This window comes from Colius striatus, chromosome 8 (genome assembly GCF_028858725.1).
Source record: "Colius striatus isolate bColStr4 chromosome 8, bColStr4.1.hap1, whole genome shotgun sequence".
Lineage (NCBI taxonomy): Eukaryota > Metazoa > Chordata > Aves > Coliiformes > Coliidae > Colius > Colius striatus.
Window position 1 is genome coordinate 29,335,291 of NC_084766.1, and position 18,550 is coordinate 29,353,840.

The following is an 18,550-nucleotide window of genomic DNA, read 5'->3' on the forward strand; positions in this document are numbered from 1 at the left end:
TTGCTAGAGGCCTCTTGAAGAATCAGTTGATTGCAACTTGTACTATTTTTTTTCTGAAGAGTGAAACAGTGTCCCTCCTTCTCAATTTAAGTAATGATCATCTATGCAGGTTTTATTACATTAAAGTCTCACTCCAATTGATTCGCATTTGCCAGATGCTGTCAGAATTGCTGATGGGTGCTTATTGCACTTCAGGTCAGCTTGAAATCACCATGAGAAGAGACAATCTGCAGCACCAGAGCTGTCCCAGACTCCTGAATGACCTTCCACTCCGGTAAGGTGAGGGTAACTTTGAAAGAAGCAGCTGCATACAAGAGCCTCGTAGGGACGGGAAAACAGATGCAAAATGGCATCTGTGCTTTGCAATGAAACAAACAGGCACTCAGCAGTCAGGATGTCACTTCCATCTGCTTTTTTTAATGGATTTGCTCCAGTATAAACACTGCTAGGGATTCACCTACAACCACAGCTTTTCGTGGTTTCACTGCACAAGTCACCTGGAACGGGACAAAGTCATTGAATGAATTCTCTTAGCAGGTTATTTCATTTGTTTTAAAAAGCCAAAAAACAAAGCAAAAAACCACTAGGAGAGCTTGTTAAATGTCATATTAGCAAACAGTTTAATTTATTAAAATGACTCCAGCACACCTCTGTGCTTCTACAACAGACACGGCATTACAGGTAACAGGTAAAATGTGGTAACATTCTGAAGGAAGCAGTGTCAGGCTCATTAGCACAGAAACACAAGAGCAACAGTATCTTACATCACCTCCCAGCTCAACCTTCTTCTACAAGGTGATTCTGATACTTCTCTGCAGAGCAGGCAGTCAGTTGAACCTCAGTGTGTGTACATGCTTCCTATTCAAAGACAGGTGAATAAAGCCCTATACTGTCAAACGCTGTCAATGTGAGTACAGAGTTAAATGCATTAACAAGTTCATGGGGTCTGGGTAGCTATGGTGGCACAGGAAATTGATTTCTACATTTTTACCACTCTAAAAACGTGTGATCTACAGGATTCATCTGGAAAGACTAAGTTTCTTATATCACAAAAGATCCTGGCCCCAAAAGACTTGCACATGTTACATGAGTACTATGCTCATAAGAATGTTGAGACTCATGTAAGTCTGTAAGAAGAGAGTCTTAAAATACATTGGTGGTAATTCAGGGCCAGATCTTTCTTCTTTACTGGTTGACCAAAATTAACTGGTATACTATCAGCAAGGGAAACATGAAAGGTTAATAAAATCAGAAGACACTGAAGGTGTAAATTCAGTGCAAAAGTGTTGGTTTCAGTTTTTGACTGCTATAACCTGATCATTTTATATTCTGTGCTTTATTTTCAGGGAAAAGCATAGTTGTTGTGTGTCACACTATACACACATTTGCATAAATATGTGTACATACACACTTGCAGCAGACTGCAAAGGCTTCCAGGGGCATATGGTTCATAGCACTGACTTCTCACATGCAGGTTTTTTCATACAAAACCAAACCAGTTTTGGAGGTGCGTCTGCACATTAAATCTATTCATTAATGTGTATTCACATGCATCATTACCCTAGCCATTCATTGAGTTATATTACCCAGGTTTAACTTGTTTAGATTTTTCAGTGTAAGCCATAACCTCTGTTAGTTGCAACACCTAGCCAGAACACTCCAGTGACCACAGTACTCCTAGGTTTCGTTGGTAACTAATATATCAGCTGGCAGAACACTCTTGATAAAAATAACTCAAGGTTTTTTTTGCTTCATATTGCTTCATCTGTAAAAACCTTTTTTATGTACAGTCTTCACTGTTAGTACAGATTTACTGCAATGCAGTAAACTAGGAGAGCCCATTATTCAGAAGCACCTAGTCTGTTTTGGACATTAAACAGAAGCCATCAGCAACAACCCTTGTGTGGAGCATATCTCAGGTTAAACAACAGTGCACGTTAGCTAGGCAGGAGATGAAACTGTTTCTAAACAGCTAGTAGACTTCACAAAACAAATGGTGTGTGATGCAGTCACGGTCCTGCTGAGACAGCAGGAGGATGTAAGAACAGAAGCGACTCTCGGGTCAGTTTCTATCTGTATTAATGTAGCTTTGGTTCAGAAATTCTGTTAAGTGTTGTAGAGCACCTGGTTTAGTGACAGAACACGTGTCTCACAGTGCTGACAGTGTAATGCTAACAAACTATAAATTGCAGCTTTCAAATATTAATCACATTTAATAGAAAAAATGTACAGAAATATTCTGGTTGACAAATGTGCAGTACAAATGCACAAGCTCCTTGGCCACAAAGTCAAATCGTGTGCATCGGTTTTGTGCTGGCGTAACAGTGCAAGTGCTGGGATTCAAGTATGCTTTCCTGTAGTTATGTCAAGCAAAAGAGACCACATGACAAAATTTTAGGGGATTTTCTGCTCACAATGCCTGGATGCGAGAATCAAGCAAAACACTGGAGTAACCAAGTTTGATTTCCCTCATATAGAAGGCAATCTAAATGAGGAAAAGCACATTCCACAAGCAAATCAGCTTCACATAACACCAAGTTATTGCTTCAGCTAGAGAAGCTGTACTAAAATACAGGACTGTGGGTTGCAATTCAATCTCCACTCACATGAAGAGAAGATGAAATCTACAGTGCAAGTCCTCCATGCAAACGGATCGAATCACAGGACCAGAGCCCTGTTTCATAGGACAGAATTTATTCATCACTCAGTTTTGTCTATGAATTATTTCTCTTTTGTAAGTCAGTTAGACTCAAGAGTACACTGTTTATGCTGCTTCCCTATTTCTAGAGGTTACTACTTCATACTGCTTTAGATCTGCTCAGCAAGAGAACACAATATGAACACTTTGTTTCCAAAGGATTGTAAAAGTTATTGCTGAAAGTTTTAGGGCCCAAATTAAAAATTATTTCACCAAATCAAGTCTGTACTTGAAAATAATAATTAAAAAAAAAGAGAGAGACATTAATTAAAAATAAAAGCCCACCAAACTTCATAGCTTTGTTTTTTCAATTAAATAATAACGTAAGATTTTACAAGATATTCACATTCAGGCAACTGTCTCCTGACTTTCATCTGGCTGAATGACAGATGCCATAATAAAAAGAAGCCAGTTACTCTCACATTCTTCATGACAGCAGTGATTAGTGCAATCTACCACGGCATTACACAGCTCTAACAGTGCAAGGTGTGCCTGCTGACGTTTCTGACAATCATCTCCTACATGATCATTGCTCTCAGATGTCTGTGTATCTCATTAGAATTTTGGCATTTATGTTAACATTTATAAAAAACTATGGCTTTATCCATGACACATACATTCTGCCTAAGCAAAATTCTGAAACCATTGATTTAAAATAAGAAAACTGAATTGGAATGAAAGTTACTTGTTTATGCCACAAGCTGTGTTGCCACTAAACTCAAGACCTCGGGGTTAGCTACAGATCACCAATATGTGTATTTGTGTATCTGTTACAGTCTGTAAAAGTATACTTAAAACACTGATAAAACTTCACTTTTCATTTTAAATCTCATCCTAATCATTCATTTTTTGCAATGTGTTTAGTTACTTGTATCCAAAGTGTCATCTGAGTATCGCTGTGCTACAACAGCATTGGGACTGTAAGAAATCCATAAATACATACGTAACAAGGCACTTGTCTTCCAGTAGTTCAAGTCAGAGAAGGCCTTACCCAGACAGTGGCACCTTACACCTTGAAAGATTAGCAAATGTCCCCAGGCTTTGATACAGTCTCAAAACCTGTCTTTGTGTCCCTGGACAAAGGTGCTCTCCGTGGTTTATAATACCATGAAGCTCATGATGAATTCCAGCAGTCTCTGCCTGTTGCGCTGAGGTAGGAACGTAGTGCTCAGTTCCAAAATGGTGTCTCTTCTTTGCTTCGTTTGATTAAAAACCTAAAGCACAGCATGAATATCTGTAAGTATCACCCTGTTAAAGGAATCAACAGCCAGCTCTCACAGAGAAGGTTAAAACAAGCACACAAAAGGCACCTGAATTGAAAGCCCAAGCATGCTGGAAACAAGAACTCAGGTGTTACGCTCTGAATATATGCTCGGCAGATGACATCTAGTTTCACTTTACCAGCAGCAGAACAAACTAGAATGAACTGATAGATTGATATGTGCTTTCTTCACAGCTCTTACAGTCTACAGGAAGATGCCTTTACCACAGGCTACTGATTGTCAGATTATTTAAAACACCAGAATTTAAAGACAAAGACTTGAAAACTCTTATCTAGCAATACTTTGCCTAAATGCTATGCTTTCAAAATTATAATGCTAAACCCCACCTGGCATTCAGGAAGCCATATCATTCTGGTTGGAGAAAAACACTTGCAAAATCTAGACAGGTGATTTCAGATTCAAAATGCTAGTGGTGAAGAGCAAAACTGACCCTTTATTTTTAAGAACATCTGGACTCTTGTGGTGGACACTGGAGGCCTGTCAGGATGGTTCTCTTGGAGCATCAATCACTGGTGCACCAAAATTCAATACCTAATACATTTTGAAGACTTAAGTAGTCATTCAGCATGGGAGTAGAACAGAGGAATTTCATTTATTGTGAAGGAAAATATCTAGTCACCTAGTCCTCATCTAGGCAGGTTCTCTCAGGGGCAAGAAGTGCTCTGTTCTGTAATATGTTCTCTTCTTCCACAGCTCTGAGCCTCGGGAAAGCAAAATGCTCAAAACTCCCAATACATTGTGCACAGACACTTTCACAGATTTTAAACTGACACTGAAGAGGTTCCATGAATTGTCCAAATTGTGCTCATTATTAAAATGAAACTTAACAGTCTCCAGCTTTGATCACCAAACACTTACCCCAATTTCCTTAAAGACTTTCACTGCATTTTTCACATGACTGTAGGTAGCACTCTCAGCTGCAAGAAAGAAAATCCAGAGATAAACAAACTCCTCCAATTGCATTTGGGCTACCTTGTGCTAGGAGGCACAGAATGAATCAGATGCACTTCCAAAATCAGTTTAACGTACCATATACAGCTACATTCTTCTCCGTCCTGCTTATTAAGTGCCTGTGTAACTTTTGAACATATTCAGACTCTGAAACAGGACCACTAAAATTGTGCACAAAGATGACAGCAGAGCTGTATGCTTCCAGTAAAGGTCCCAATAACCTCTGCAGGAAAGTGATGTACTGCTGGTGCTCTTGAGACTGGCTCACCTATGAAAAGGGCAACAAAAGCTTATGTCACAGAGATCATGTCACATGGGATGAACAAGAAATGACCCACAACACAGTAAATGGCAAAACAGCAGCCATACTTCTTGGTAAAAAAATACTCCTTTAGTACAAGTAATTCTTACTACAAAAAGGAGTATGGGGGCACAGCACAGCACATTATGAAAAGCAGAGCAAAATAGCAGTGTACCATAAAGGATGAAACAGGCACTGCACATCACAGGCCAGTGCTACTTTTTTTTCTCCTCCACGATATTAGTACCTATTTTCCTCAGATAAAATCAAAGGCACCATACTTTTCTACAGCCAACAGTAGGGCTGCTGTACATTCACAGAGATGTTAACACCATATCTTAAATTCAAGAGTGTTTAGTGTCAGCTCTGTGATAAAACTGGTACTATGTCTAAAAACAACATGATGAATCTATGAAGTGAAATTCAGGCTGAAAACAAACAACAGATGGATGTGTCCCTTTTAGGGTGTGTGCTGTCAGCAAAGACTAAAACATTTAGACATTGCAGTATTTGAGTCTTTATCAGTTTTCATGATACTAAACATTGCTTTTCCACCTTTCTGTAAGATTATTTGGTGTTTCTTGAGCTGTTTTCCTCATGGGAATACAATAGGCTAACACTGTGAGCCAGCAAAACCAAAAAAATCATTACCCCTCCTGAACTGGCCAAGTAGTTTGTATCTCTGACAAGAGGCTTGCATGTTATCAGCCTTAGGACAGTGTTACCTTCAGGTAGCAATCTCTCTGCTCTTCTCCAAAATCACTGTCTTCATCTTCCTCATCACTTCTCCAAGATAATGGCTCAGGGAGTTTTTTATCCCATTGCTGTTCTGTAAGACCTGGGCTAACATCCTCCTGATCATCCTGCTTAAATTGGAAAGACAAGGTGGTAAACAGGTAAAACCCCTAAATCCAGGCAAACAATTGTAGACAGACAGACCCAATTATAGACCCAATTACATACAAAGAGGAGAGACGGTTGGTGAAAAAGGCTGTTTGCCTGTCACATAAAAGGGAAAATCTTTGCAAGTGTTGCTGAATCTTCCCACCAGAGACCATGCAGTAGCAGTTACCAAGAAAGTGTATCCAGTTGTTAAGATAGAAAGCTGAGATGCCATCTGTATGGGGATGTTGCTAACCTCTGTACTACTTTTGCCTTAAAGACAGAGTAAGAAGCTCTGTGTTATTATATTACAGTAGCTAAAATCTCAATTAGTGCTGAATGCCTCAAGTTGCTATTTGGAAGTGTAACTTACTGCCTTTAATGATGCACACCTAGTATTTGTCCCCAGTTGAGACATTGTTTGGAATAGAATGAGCCAGTTTTCATCACAAAGGCCCCAAACTGTTTAAACCCTGATTACTTTGATACAGGTATGTCAGAAGTTCAGGTGTACAGTAACTGAGGTGCAAAAGAAATGCTCCACCTCACCACTTAATGTTTGATGCAACCTTCAATTTCAACAATTCATCTTCAGAAATTAGTTTTACAGATAGTAAACACACTCAAACGATTAAGGGAAGCCTTAGTGTCCATCATTCACCATTATTTGTTTTGCTCAAAGTAGAAATGAAAGGTTTTTCAAAGGTCACCAGAGCCATGCTACTGAGAAAAAAAATCCCACAACACTTATTCCATTTAGAGATGGGAATTGGACAAGATTAAAACAAAATGGATAACAGACATCTTGTAGATGTGATTGTCTTAATACTCATGACAAAGAAAAAGGCCTCTGCAGCAAATGAAGAATGACATCCTTCCAATCCTACACTCTCATCAAATGTTTTACTTTGAATGAAGCAAAGTTCACAAAGTAAGTTTTAAAAGGAAAAAAACAGAGATCACTGTGTGTTAGGAATATTTCTTAGTTTTGAGATGAGGGAGCCCTGGCACAGGCTGCCCAGGGTAGATGTGGAATCTCCTTCTCTGGAGGTTTCCAAACCCACCTGGATGTGTTCCTGCGTGACCTGATCTAGGCAGGGGGGGTTGGACTGAATGATCTCTAAAGGTCCTTTCCAACCCCGACCATTCTGTGACTCTATGAATGTCAGCAGTAAACTGAAAACATTAAAAGGTGCAGAAGCTAGCTGCCTTTCTTAGAGAACAGGTTGTAAATGCCCTCCAAACATTTCCAACCTTTCCAAAGTCATGAAACAACCACTGTTTACAGTGCTTGTACTGATTATCCAAATTCTTACCATTTTAAAAGTAGAAAGCAGGTACAGAGATGTTTTAAGTTTAAGAAATGCCCTGTGGGCATGTATCTCCTTTTTGAGTACTCCATTGAGTATTCAAAAGTTGCACTTCGGATAAATATCAGACAGGTATATATTTGTATACTGCCTAATAGCTAGCTATATCCCAGCTATAAACAGCAAAGTACCAGACTCAGCAACTTATAGAAGAACTCTTAAGACAGGTTTCATGTTTGAGTAGAGTGAAGTGCGTATCTACTGCTGTCCACACCTATGTTCTCCATCTGTCTCCAGGCATGGAACACAGAGGTTCCTTCCTAATCCTCTGATTAGCATTCATCTGGGGATTTATCTAATAAAGATTATAATCTAATGCATGACAGCATGTTGGTAGTTCAGATAAAAAGCAAGCAACAGTAACTCCAAAGGAGAATGTTTGATATCCAAGTACATCAAGTAAATAGTACCTATGATTATATCTAGTAAAAATGGAAACACGTATCAAAAGGTATGCAGTAAGATCAGAGTGAAGCAGTGGCCATTAACAAATACACCATCTCTCGCCTCCTTTGAAACTGAAGAGCTGCCAGAAGAAAGCAGACAAATATTTAACTCCTTTTCCATGTTCTCTTTAGATTTTGTTGCTTGCTCCTGGGCACCATGGTTTGTTAACTCTAAATTTGGGAAATAAAGGTACGGCGAGCCAGCTGCCTCCTGGTCCCCAGCTTTCCACACGGTATGCCTCCGGCAGATTGAACCACACAGTAAATCCAGTACATCTCTGAAGCTGCAAATAGTGCTAGCAGAGGAGTTTACAATAATTTTGAGATCAATGCAAAGTAATCAAAGAATGACAAAGGATCTGAACTACTGCCTCCTACAGAGTAGGAAGTAAGCATCCATGTAGCTATGCTACAATTTGAAAGGGTTCCAAAAATAAAATCCCCATTTTGCAAGAGAGTAGAAAATCTGTGTCTGGGTATGTTTAATAGTACAATGAAACTACACAGAGTTACTCCAGCATCACAGGATGACCTACCCAAATATCTGATGCTTATAAATGTAGGAATGAAGTAATATCCATCCTCGACTTGTTGTTACAAGCTTTCAGTAACAGCATATATTCAGAACAAGACTCGTAATCAAGAAGCATAAACTACCTATTGCTAAAGTCAAGTACAAGAAGCAAAGCTCTTCTGTCCTCTTACCTCAGCCACCAGAAGAATGCCATATTGTATCAGCTTTTCCACAGCTTCGTGGCAAACCTGATAGATCACCTGGCAAGGCTGCACAACACAAAAGAAGTGTACTGAAAAAATCATATCCATTATACCTACTACAGCAACACCAGTTCCCTGCTCAGTATGAATGGTTTAGGTACAGCAGTACTATTCCTTTTAAGCAAGTTATTAAAGTTTTACCAATACAATCTCAATGCATCACTCTTATGTTTATCCTAGCAGACATTAAAAACATTACAGTGAAACAGGATATTTTAAATTTGTCCACTTTAAGAAATGCATTACTATACTGGAACAAATCATATCAACCATGTATTAAATATTCTCCCCTTTTAATCGCCTCTATAATTTAGTTTAGTAACAACTCTGGAATAAAATCATCATAAAACTAAAACTGTTGAGACTCAGACCAGTGATTTATTTGGAATTTAAAGGAAAGTACACTTTGAAGAAATTCCCTTTTGCATTTTGAAACTCTGAATAAAAATCCAACCTTTTTACACTGTTCATAATCATGTAGGAAATATTTTCTAAATTTAAAAAAAAACAATTATTAAGTCTGAAAGCAGAGTTACTAAACAATCCCATTGTATCTTTCGGCCAAGAAGGCCAATGGCATCCTGGGATGCATCAAGAAGAGTGTGGCCAGCAGGTCAAGGGAGGTTCTTCTCCCTCTCTACTCTGCCCTGGTGAGGCCTCATCTGGAGTCCTGTGTCCAGTTCTGGGCTCCTCAGCTCAAGAGGGACAGGAAACTGCTGGAGAGAGACCAGCACAGGGCCACCAAGATGATCAGGGGACTGGAACATCTTTCATACGAGGAAAGGCTGCAGGACCTGGGGCTGTTTAGTCTGGAGGAGACTGAGGGGAGATCTTATTAATATTTATAAATATCTAAAGGGTGAATGTCAGGAGGTTGGGACATCCCTTTTTTCCATAGTAGATAGTAACAGGACAAGGGGTGATGGGATGAAGCTGGAACACAAAAAATTCGACTTAAATATAAGAAAAAACTATTTCACTGTTGAGGTGAGGGAGCCCTGGCACAGGCTGCCCAGAGGGGTTGTGGAGACTCTTTCCTTGGAGGTCTTCAAGACCCGTCTGGACATGTTCCTATGCGACCTGATCTAGGTGAACCTGCTTCTGCAGGGGGGTTTGACTAGATGATCTCTAGAGGTCCCTTTCAATCCTACCATTCTATGATTCTATGAGCTATATTACTGCCTAAACAAAAATACTAACTTTGGTTTGTTCTTAAATGAAGTACTGAGGGAGCTGGTTCAGTTTAGTGGTGGGCTTGGCAGTGTGAGTTAGTGGTTGGACTTGACCTTAAAGGTCTTTTCCAACCGTAACAATTCCATGATTCATTTGAAAAGGGACAAGTCAGAAATATGTGTACAAATTTAAGAGTTAATTCAAGAATCTCTAGAATTCTAAGTAACTTCTACAAATAATTAAAAAAATAAATCTAGCACTTAAAATTGCAAATATGGAGAGTTTACTTCAGAGAGGTGATGTTACATCACCTCTCTTTGGTGCTTTTCATAATAAAACAACCATCAGAGTCAGGTCATGTTTAAACTGCCATAAAGTACTAGGTGTGGTTACTGCACTCCTATGCAAACGAAGACTATCTTTAGAATCTGAAGCCTTAATTCCCAGTGCAATTTCAGCCACCTACACAAACTCACACGGGTTGAGTGCTCTCAAAGACTTGTATTTGTTTAAGTAAAAAAAAAAGACTTCAATGGTTTGGGCAGAACGGAGATGGAATTGTGATGTCTCATGACCAAAGCAACACAAAATCTGTTGGAAGCATTAAGAAGCCCAACATCAGGCTGTGGGAAGCTGTTAGGAGTGAGCAGCTTTCCTTTCTCAGGAAAAGCCTAAGGCACAGCAGAAATGCTGCAGGCTCACCCCAGCACCAACCACTTCAGCACTGGCAGAAGCAGCAGCCGTGCATTCAGCATGTATCCCTGAAACAAAACTGATGGTCACATCTTGCCAAGAAACAAGGTAATGACAGGAATTAGGCAAGTTTGTTCAAGTGTTATCTGAGGCCTGACATCTTTTGGATGAGCTGGTGTGATGCAACTACGTTTGCTCAAATGCTCAGATATTTCCTTGAAGCAAATGGGAATGACACTATCCTCCTTCTTCAAATACCCACTGCCATCAGACTGTACTTAGAGTGAACATGTCCAAACTATGACACTTGAAGAAAGACAGATGCAATGATTTTTAAAGTAACACACACAGTTACGACCAGAACAAAAATTTGAAATGTGGACAATTAATGTGATTACTTACCAAAGATATTGTAAATTCATTAGAAAGTAGGTAACACAAGCTGGCAGCTTTTCGGACCAGGTGTTCTTGACTAATCAAACTGGGAGAACCACCATTGGTGCCATTTCTGTATCTCCTGCTCTGAACTGCGTGAAGACTGCAGGCTAGAGTAGAAATAGACATAGAAAAGTAGCAAAGCTGCTTTTTCCAAGGAGTGTTAGAGCAAAGGAAATAAAAAACTTTTGTTTCATCCATTTCTAAGCCTAAAGGCAGCCAAACATTACACATGCAATTGAAGAATAAAGCCAGAATTCACCACTATTCTGTTTGTGTCCAATTAATGCCAAATTGAAACAGAACCTCATTAAAATATTGCTGATCAAAGCACTGGTTTTGCCATGTTGGCTCAAAATTCTGACAGTGCCTATAGCACTGAGCAACACACACTTCTATGAAAGATAAAGGACAATGTGAGGAGTAGAAACATTCCACCAACAAAACACAAAAGTTCACTTTAAAATTGTTTTTGTTAAGGTAAACAAGGGCTGAAGCAGGAGAGAAGAAATAAAAAAGTAAATCAGATGAAAAATCAATGAGGTTTTTGGTGCAGATACTTTTGACTACATGTGTTACAACAAAGTCTTTCCTTGGTAAACCCCAAAACATACCAATAATGGCCTCTTTAATGAACACGTGAAAAACACCATTGCTGTAGAAGTTGAGTTCAAAGACAGCAGGTATGGTGGTGCTGGGAGTGATGAAGAACTCATTGTTTCGGCTAGTGTTTGTGATATTTACACAGTTGCCCAACAAGTGGATGGCATGCATGACAACATCATCTGAGTTCCCTGAAAATCCCAAGTCAAAATCACGGGCTAAGACCTCCTCCTTCATGGAGAAGAAATCTTCCACCAACCTGGAGAGATCAGTTCCCTAGAAATAAAAACAGAATTACACAGTGAAACAATTTTTAATGCACACGAGTTTATCTCTAAACCACATAAGCATGTATATAGCAAACACATAAACAGTACAGCAACTGTGAATAACCCAGAGTATAACAGTCATATTGTTTATAACTTATAAATATCATGTGTTATTACTAAAGTATTAAATTAATTAAATTCATAACTTATTTTCACTGAGATTTTGCTGAAATAGTCCACAGGCTTTGAATTACACACCATTATATTTATATATTTTTATATTTACATAGCCCTGCAGCTATTTGCAAGTTTCTTCTCCCTGTCTTGGTTTATTTCACAAGTTGCAGAGACCGAAATTGTTCTTCCAGAAGATGTTGCAGAGAGCATATTTCCACTACCTATGCTATAATGAACAATCAATTATCTGGCAATACTGTCATTAACAGGATTGTTCAACTGATTATATGAAGAAGAGTTTTTTCTTAAGCACTTCCTTTCCTTGTTTTTTTTCAAGATGGCTTCAGATCATACTGTAAAGTGCTTTTTTGCTCTCACTGTTTCAGGAAAATGGAAAGACTGGGCTGACAGGAGTGGTGATACTGTCCTCAACAAGCAAGATTATGTATCTGACCAATATTCTTCAATTTGTTCTTGATTTATGTGCAATAAAAGCTACACATTAGAGGGAGAAGGTAGTTCAGAAAAAATGAAATGCACTTGCAGGAGAAAAAAAGATTTCTTCCCAGTGCCATGCACAAGATTTCAGTTAAACATTAGTATCACTTTGCCATTGTGACATAATATTCTAGTACACAGGAGCAGGAAAACTAGTTTGAAAATTAACAGAAGAGTTTCTAGCATATGTGAATGTGTTTGAGATCTAAAAAACAATCTTAATACCATGAAGCAAAACCATCTATTCTCTAAATAAAGTATAACTACCTTTTTAATTACAAAGAAATCTATTTCCACATAAGCATTTATTCTCCACCCATCAATAATGGCTTCTCTTCAAGCACCCACTACTAACTAAAATATTAGCACTCAGGCTACCTGAATCCTACTTTAAATGCATCCTCCTTCTTTTATTTGTGTCACTCAACAGTAAAATGCATACTATCAAGGCCATAGTAATGTTTGGCTATGTAAGCAGCATGGAAGCCTTACCTGCCTGTGTCTGTACAGCAGCAAACAGGCAACAATGTGGGTAGACATCACAGCACAGGACTTGTTAGCAGCTGAAGGTAAACAAGATAAACTTATTAAGGACCTTGCAAGTTCAGAACATCCTTTCAAGTGACAGAGTACCCACTGGCACAGAACTGTACCTTCTGAATGAAACTGAAAGGGTACTGTCTAAATAGTAACAATATTATAGTAATCACATTAAAGTAACTTGAACTAAGAAGGCTGAGTAAAGCTTAAGTGTTCCCTAAGCTAAGTACCAGCTTGCATGCATATCTTATACTACAAATCACAGACCTACTGAACAAAACATACACCACATAACCTCTAAAATCTGGAAACACTGGTCCATGCAGCTAGATAATGTATGTTGTAAATGCTGTCATTAAGAGACTGCAATAACTTCCTACATGAAGTGATAAGAAATCACTTAATCAATATGACACACACTTCAGACTACAGCAAATTCATTAAACTAGTCCTACCAATACAGAAGTTAACAAAACAAATCTGAAAGAGTTTACTAAACTTTGTAGAGGGAACAAGGGTGGGAAGCAAAGGGTGGAGAATTGTCAAGAGAGTGTTTGAAGGCATGATATGATCACCTGAATGGGGGAAAATGGGAAGTATGATATTACCGAACAGCAAGTTAATTCATGCAATCAGCAAACCAAAACAGGTTGCTGATGGTGATACAGTAACACCTACTGAACAAAACATGCTCAGCCAAGTTGGCTATCAGCTCTCTTCTGAAGGGTTCACTGGTGATATCCCTGGAGCTGGACAGTGAGGCCTCTGTACCTTCATCCACAGTATCATTAGATCTGAATATAGAACAAAAATCCACATTATGACATTTAGATTTTGATCACAGTATAAATTAACCCAGACTGATGTGGGGCTGGTTTATACACTGTTTGAACTATAGCTCAAAAAATCACTACACAGTCTGGTAAGGGCACAAAAAAGTTATGTGTAACAAGCTCCACAACAATTTTAATATCTACCAACTTCTCCAGATTAGTTCTTCACACTAAACAGCGATCTAAGATAAAAATAACAAACTGCAACCTTGTCCTATGACTGTTCATGACTTTGCCATTATACCACTTGCATCTTACAGCTCTTTTCCCTTCAGTTCATATGGACAACAGTAGATTAAGCAGATCTGCCTAAAAGGCAGTTTCCAGCTCAGCCTCTCTACAAACAAGAAACGTCTCCTGTATGGACCTACAATTTTCTAAAGATAGATGACTGACTTTCTTGCTTCTAGGACCACAGAGGTTGGTATAAGCTCATAAAAGACCTCAACTAAAATGCCTACCTATGTAACAAATGCAGATCTAGCCTTTGAGCACAGTTTTGTGGTTCTGAGTGACAGTCATTTCTTTCAGCAAGGAGTACTCACTCCCAAGTCCTATTTGCTTTGGAATTACACCAAAACCCACCTGAGATGCTTGTGAGGTCTAAAAACAAGTCCTTCATTTTTAACTCTGTCATTTTTTTCCCCCTAAGTTATTCTGTAAAATTTCAAATTATACCAACAGTCACTGAAGTTAAAAAAGACCAAAAAAAGGCTCCTTGAGTTTAATTAAACAGAGCTCCCCAGAAACAATTCACAATAAACTGTACAGTTACAATTTGCCTACGTTTTCTGTACGTAGGGATGACCCTTGGGGAGTTTAAGTACTGCTTGGAATGTAACACAGAACACTACAAGGATAAACCAACAAATCCTAACCTCTCCTCCCTCTCCCCAGCACCCAAAAAATCTCTACCTTGACGGAAGTATAGCTGGTAACAAAGCTTGTTCCAAAGAAAGAGGAGCAGGCACAGGTTTTTGGCTTTGGTTGTTTACATATTCCTGTAAAGAGAAGATTTGTTATTTTTTTGTATTTTTCCCACCTGATTCTTGTATTCAACTCACAACATTATTATATGAAAGAGGCAATTGTTCAAAACCACAATTGTAATTAAAAAGAGCTCCCACTAAAAGAGCAGTAGGAAAATCACAAAAAAAACAAAGTTTTCAACTGTTGATTCACTTTGGATTTTATTTTATGAAAAGGCAGTCCTTCCACAGTAAGGAATCTGTACTTCATGAAAAACATTGAAACAAAAACAATACAAAAGCCCTGTCAGCATCCTGCTTGGAACAACTCCTTTGAAACTAGCTTCTCTGTGATTAAATTAATGAGAACTGCCTTCATTAACAGGAGTGAGAACAAAGTCTAATACCCATTCAGAATCAACATGGAGACTGTAATTATTGCTTGCTGCAGCTTTCCTGAAAAACCAGGATAGGGAACTTCTTCACAGGTGAACAGTGTAGAAACTCCAGCTACAAGACCCTCACAGTGCCACAAGCTAAAGAACCCGAAGGAAGCAGGCAGGGTACTGCATGCTTGGAACTCATGAATTCCAAATTTCCCCATGGCCAAACATCTCTCCTTACAGGTTAGCATTTACATTACTCTGTTTTCAGGACACAGTGTTCTTTCAGTTTCTGTAAAGACCGATGTGGGAAACTAAAGAGCCACTTAACCCGCTGGTCAGGAAAACAGTTCCCTCCCAGGAAAGCTGCTTAAAGGACTTTCACAGCCAGTTCACTCTCCTCTGCTTCTAAGCCTGTGCTTAGAACTGCATATGCCCAAAAATTAACCCCCAAAGCTCATCTCCTTTAAAAAAACCTGCTGTGATGTATCTAAAATGATCTAAAAGTACAGTTACACTTCTGCAAATCTTAGTTTAGGCATACTTAATTCCAAAAACAAAACCTTTCAAAGATGAACATATGTATTAATGAGTTCTGACAGGAGTTGCTAGGAAGGTATGCAGTGATTAGCATTTCACTAGATTAAGAGGGTAGATAACCTTCTTTTCCTTATACTGATCCAAAAACAATTGTTAACTCCCTACCAAGAATAGCCCAAACCCTCTCCTTTGGAAGTGAATTAATATCTTTCCCTACTACACTAATTATAACGCAGTGCAGACGGTCACAATAATTTCATGCTGTGCTAATTGAACCCTCCAAAACTCTCCAACCCACTGCTTTTCTGAGAAAAGTAGGGCAGAAAGAAGAACACCTAATTAATTTGAATAATGTTCTAGTAGGTTGTTGTTACAGTAGTTAATCTTATTAAAGCCACACTAAAAATAAGGTACACTGTAGCAGAACATAGATTAGTGAAACACGGGTAAGTTCAGTACCAGCAGATTCTGCAAAGAGATGAGAGAAAATTGAAAAAGCAAAGACAGATACTACTGTACCATCCCATTTCCTGAGAAAGTACAACAGTGTTGGAGAGCTACTGTAGGTAATAGTTGTAAACTAATAATTAACCATGGCTTTGAAAGAATAAGCAAATGTTTATGATATGTTAGCCATTGCACTTTTACAGCTATAAATTTGCTCAGCAATTAAAAAAGAAAAACCTAGCAAGGGAAATATCCTTCCTCAACATTAAATTACTTAAAACTGGAGAATACTGTTGAGTTTACTTCAACTCCCACTGTCTCTGTAACATAAAGAATTACTTCATGGTACAGGGATTGTTTTACAGATTGTTTGTTAAAACAAAACAAAATGAAGAACCCCAGTGAGAATATTCATACCATTTCAAAACTAATATGACCCTTTGTGTCAGCCCTAAGACTATTTCAAGCTTAACAAGAACATGTCCGAAGACTCATACATTCAGAAAAACAGCAGTACTTTTGTCCCACTGCAATGGACTTCAGCAGATAATGTGATGATAATCCACAAAGAGGAAAATCAAAACAAATGTGTCCCACTAATGAAACAGGATCTTCAAAATATCAAACTTACTTTTAAGGAAAATGGTTGTGCAAAATCTACTCTGACACACCCGTAATTCTTCCGCAGCATTCTGAACACTCCTCTGGCTATACTCCAAAGACTTTCATTCTTCTTAGGCTTGCCCTAGAAAACAAAGGTGGTTGGTGTGCGGATTTTTAACCTGAATTAAAGGTTATGTTTATAATTAGAACAGATGCAACAGCAGACAAAACAAGGTTAAAGCTTTTGACACACCTTATAACTTCAAGTAAATCCAGAGAACTATTGTTTTCCGTAGACAACAAATAATATGTTCAAGTGAGTATGTCATGGATTTGCATTTAGAAGTATGTCACCCATACCTCAGCAATCCCCATCAGAGAGGTTTTGTGATTCATGGATCTGTGCTCTTAAAGGCTAAGTACACATGACAGAGGACTATCAGCACATCGTTTAACAACCTAACACATTTTCCTGCCCATAAACAGAAAATCCCCAAGGCAAAAGAAGTTGTTCAATTGCTCTTACCAGCTGTTCACTGTTATAGTGACCTTCAATTATTCGATCATAGGAGATTCCCACAGGTATAATTAGGACGTCAGGAGTAGCATTTGAGAAGAGAGCATCCACCACCACAGATAAAAGACCTGCTCTAGCTCCAGCTGTCTTTCCACTTCGAGATCGTGTGCCTTCCAAGAATATTTCTAAAAACTGCTGCTGTTTCAACAATTCTTCTATGTGCTGAACATAAAAAGATTGGAAAAGTGGAAAAATATATATCTAATTACACTGGCAAATTCATATTTCAAATATGCTTTGAGCAACTATTTCCTTTTAAAAACATGTGAGGACTATGAGTTAGCATGAAAACTTGTGAAAAACAACCAAAAGCACTAATTAATGTTTGACACAAATCAAGACTAAAATGCAATGGAATTTGCATGAGCATACAAGCAGTATAATGCCATTTGTTCAGTAACAGCATCTTTATTAATAGTTGATCTAGCTGATTTGCATAAATATCTCCTTCTGGTTCCTCAGTACATCCCATTTCCCAAGATGCAAATACAGCTGTTACTCTAAATGGCACAGAGGATTACATCAACCCATCATAAACAAAGACTTCCATTAAGTTAACAGAATCAGTGTAGATGTGCCCCAGGACAAAAGAAATCAGAGAAACAAGGCTTAAGTTTAACATTAATTCAGAGAGGGTTCCCTTTCTTTAATAAAGATTACACAAGGTGAAAACCTGCTCATTCCCAAGGATGCTGGGCATTCAATTGGACAAGGAATACGTACCACGTAGAGCAAAGCTCTGTAGAGAAAGTCCTTACGACCATCAGGACTCTGATCTAACTTCCGACGGATGAAAAACCCTCCTAGCTTGCGGATTAATGTGCTGCAGGACAAAGAAGAATGATACCCATTGATTTTAGTTTGCAGAAAACTACACATCTAGTACAAAATCCCTAGCACACAACAGGAACTGAAATTACTGGCATTCTCCATGACTACAATGTATTACACTATTTGCACATGATGAGACCCCCCAAATATTACTCTATTTAACTTTAGAAACAGGCTTCTCTACATTGTCTTGCTCCATTTCAAGCCCTTCACAGACCACTTACTCTCTGCAGTGCCCTGGACTGGGAAATTATTGTACACGGAGAAGCTGG

The 18,550-nt window shown here is 38.6% G+C and overlaps 1 protein-coding gene across 9 annotated transcripts in view; it reads right to left on the reverse strand.

Moving 5' to 3' along the window:
* Positions 1-603: 603 nt before the first annotated feature.
* GPAM (glycerol-3-phosphate acyltransferase, mitochondrial) overlaps positions 604-18,550 on the reverse strand; it is a 60,975-nt gene continuing 43,028 nt past the window's right edge. For 8 of the 9 annotated variants that reach the window (XM_062001582.1, XM_062001579.1, XM_062001580.1 and 5 more), the window contains 13 exons: positions 18,171-18,270; positions 17,397-17,609; positions 16,899-17,012; positions 14,845-14,930; positions 13,775-13,890; positions 13,049-13,119; positions 11,624-11,888; positions 10,977-11,119; positions 8,637-8,714; positions 5,959-6,099; positions 5,011-5,200; positions 4,840-4,898; positions 604-3,912 (listed from right to left, as the gene is read on the reverse strand). In XM_062001582.1, coding sequence (XP_061857566.1) covers positions 3,796-3,912; positions 4,840-4,898; positions 5,011-5,200; positions 5,959-6,099; positions 8,637-8,714; positions 10,977-11,119; positions 11,624-11,888; positions 13,049-13,119; positions 13,775-13,890; positions 14,845-14,930; positions 16,899-17,012; positions 17,397-17,609; positions 18,171-18,270 — 1,693 coding nt within the window. In that variant the 3' untranslated portion in view covers positions 604-3,795. The remainder of the gene's footprint in view (positions 3,913-4,839; positions 4,899-5,010; positions 5,201-5,958; positions 6,100-8,636; positions 8,715-10,976; positions 11,120-11,623; positions 11,889-13,048; positions 13,120-13,774; positions 13,891-14,844; positions 14,931-16,898; positions 17,013-17,396; positions 17,610-18,170; positions 18,271-18,550) is intronic. The other variant, XM_062001586.1, reaches the window with a different exon arrangement.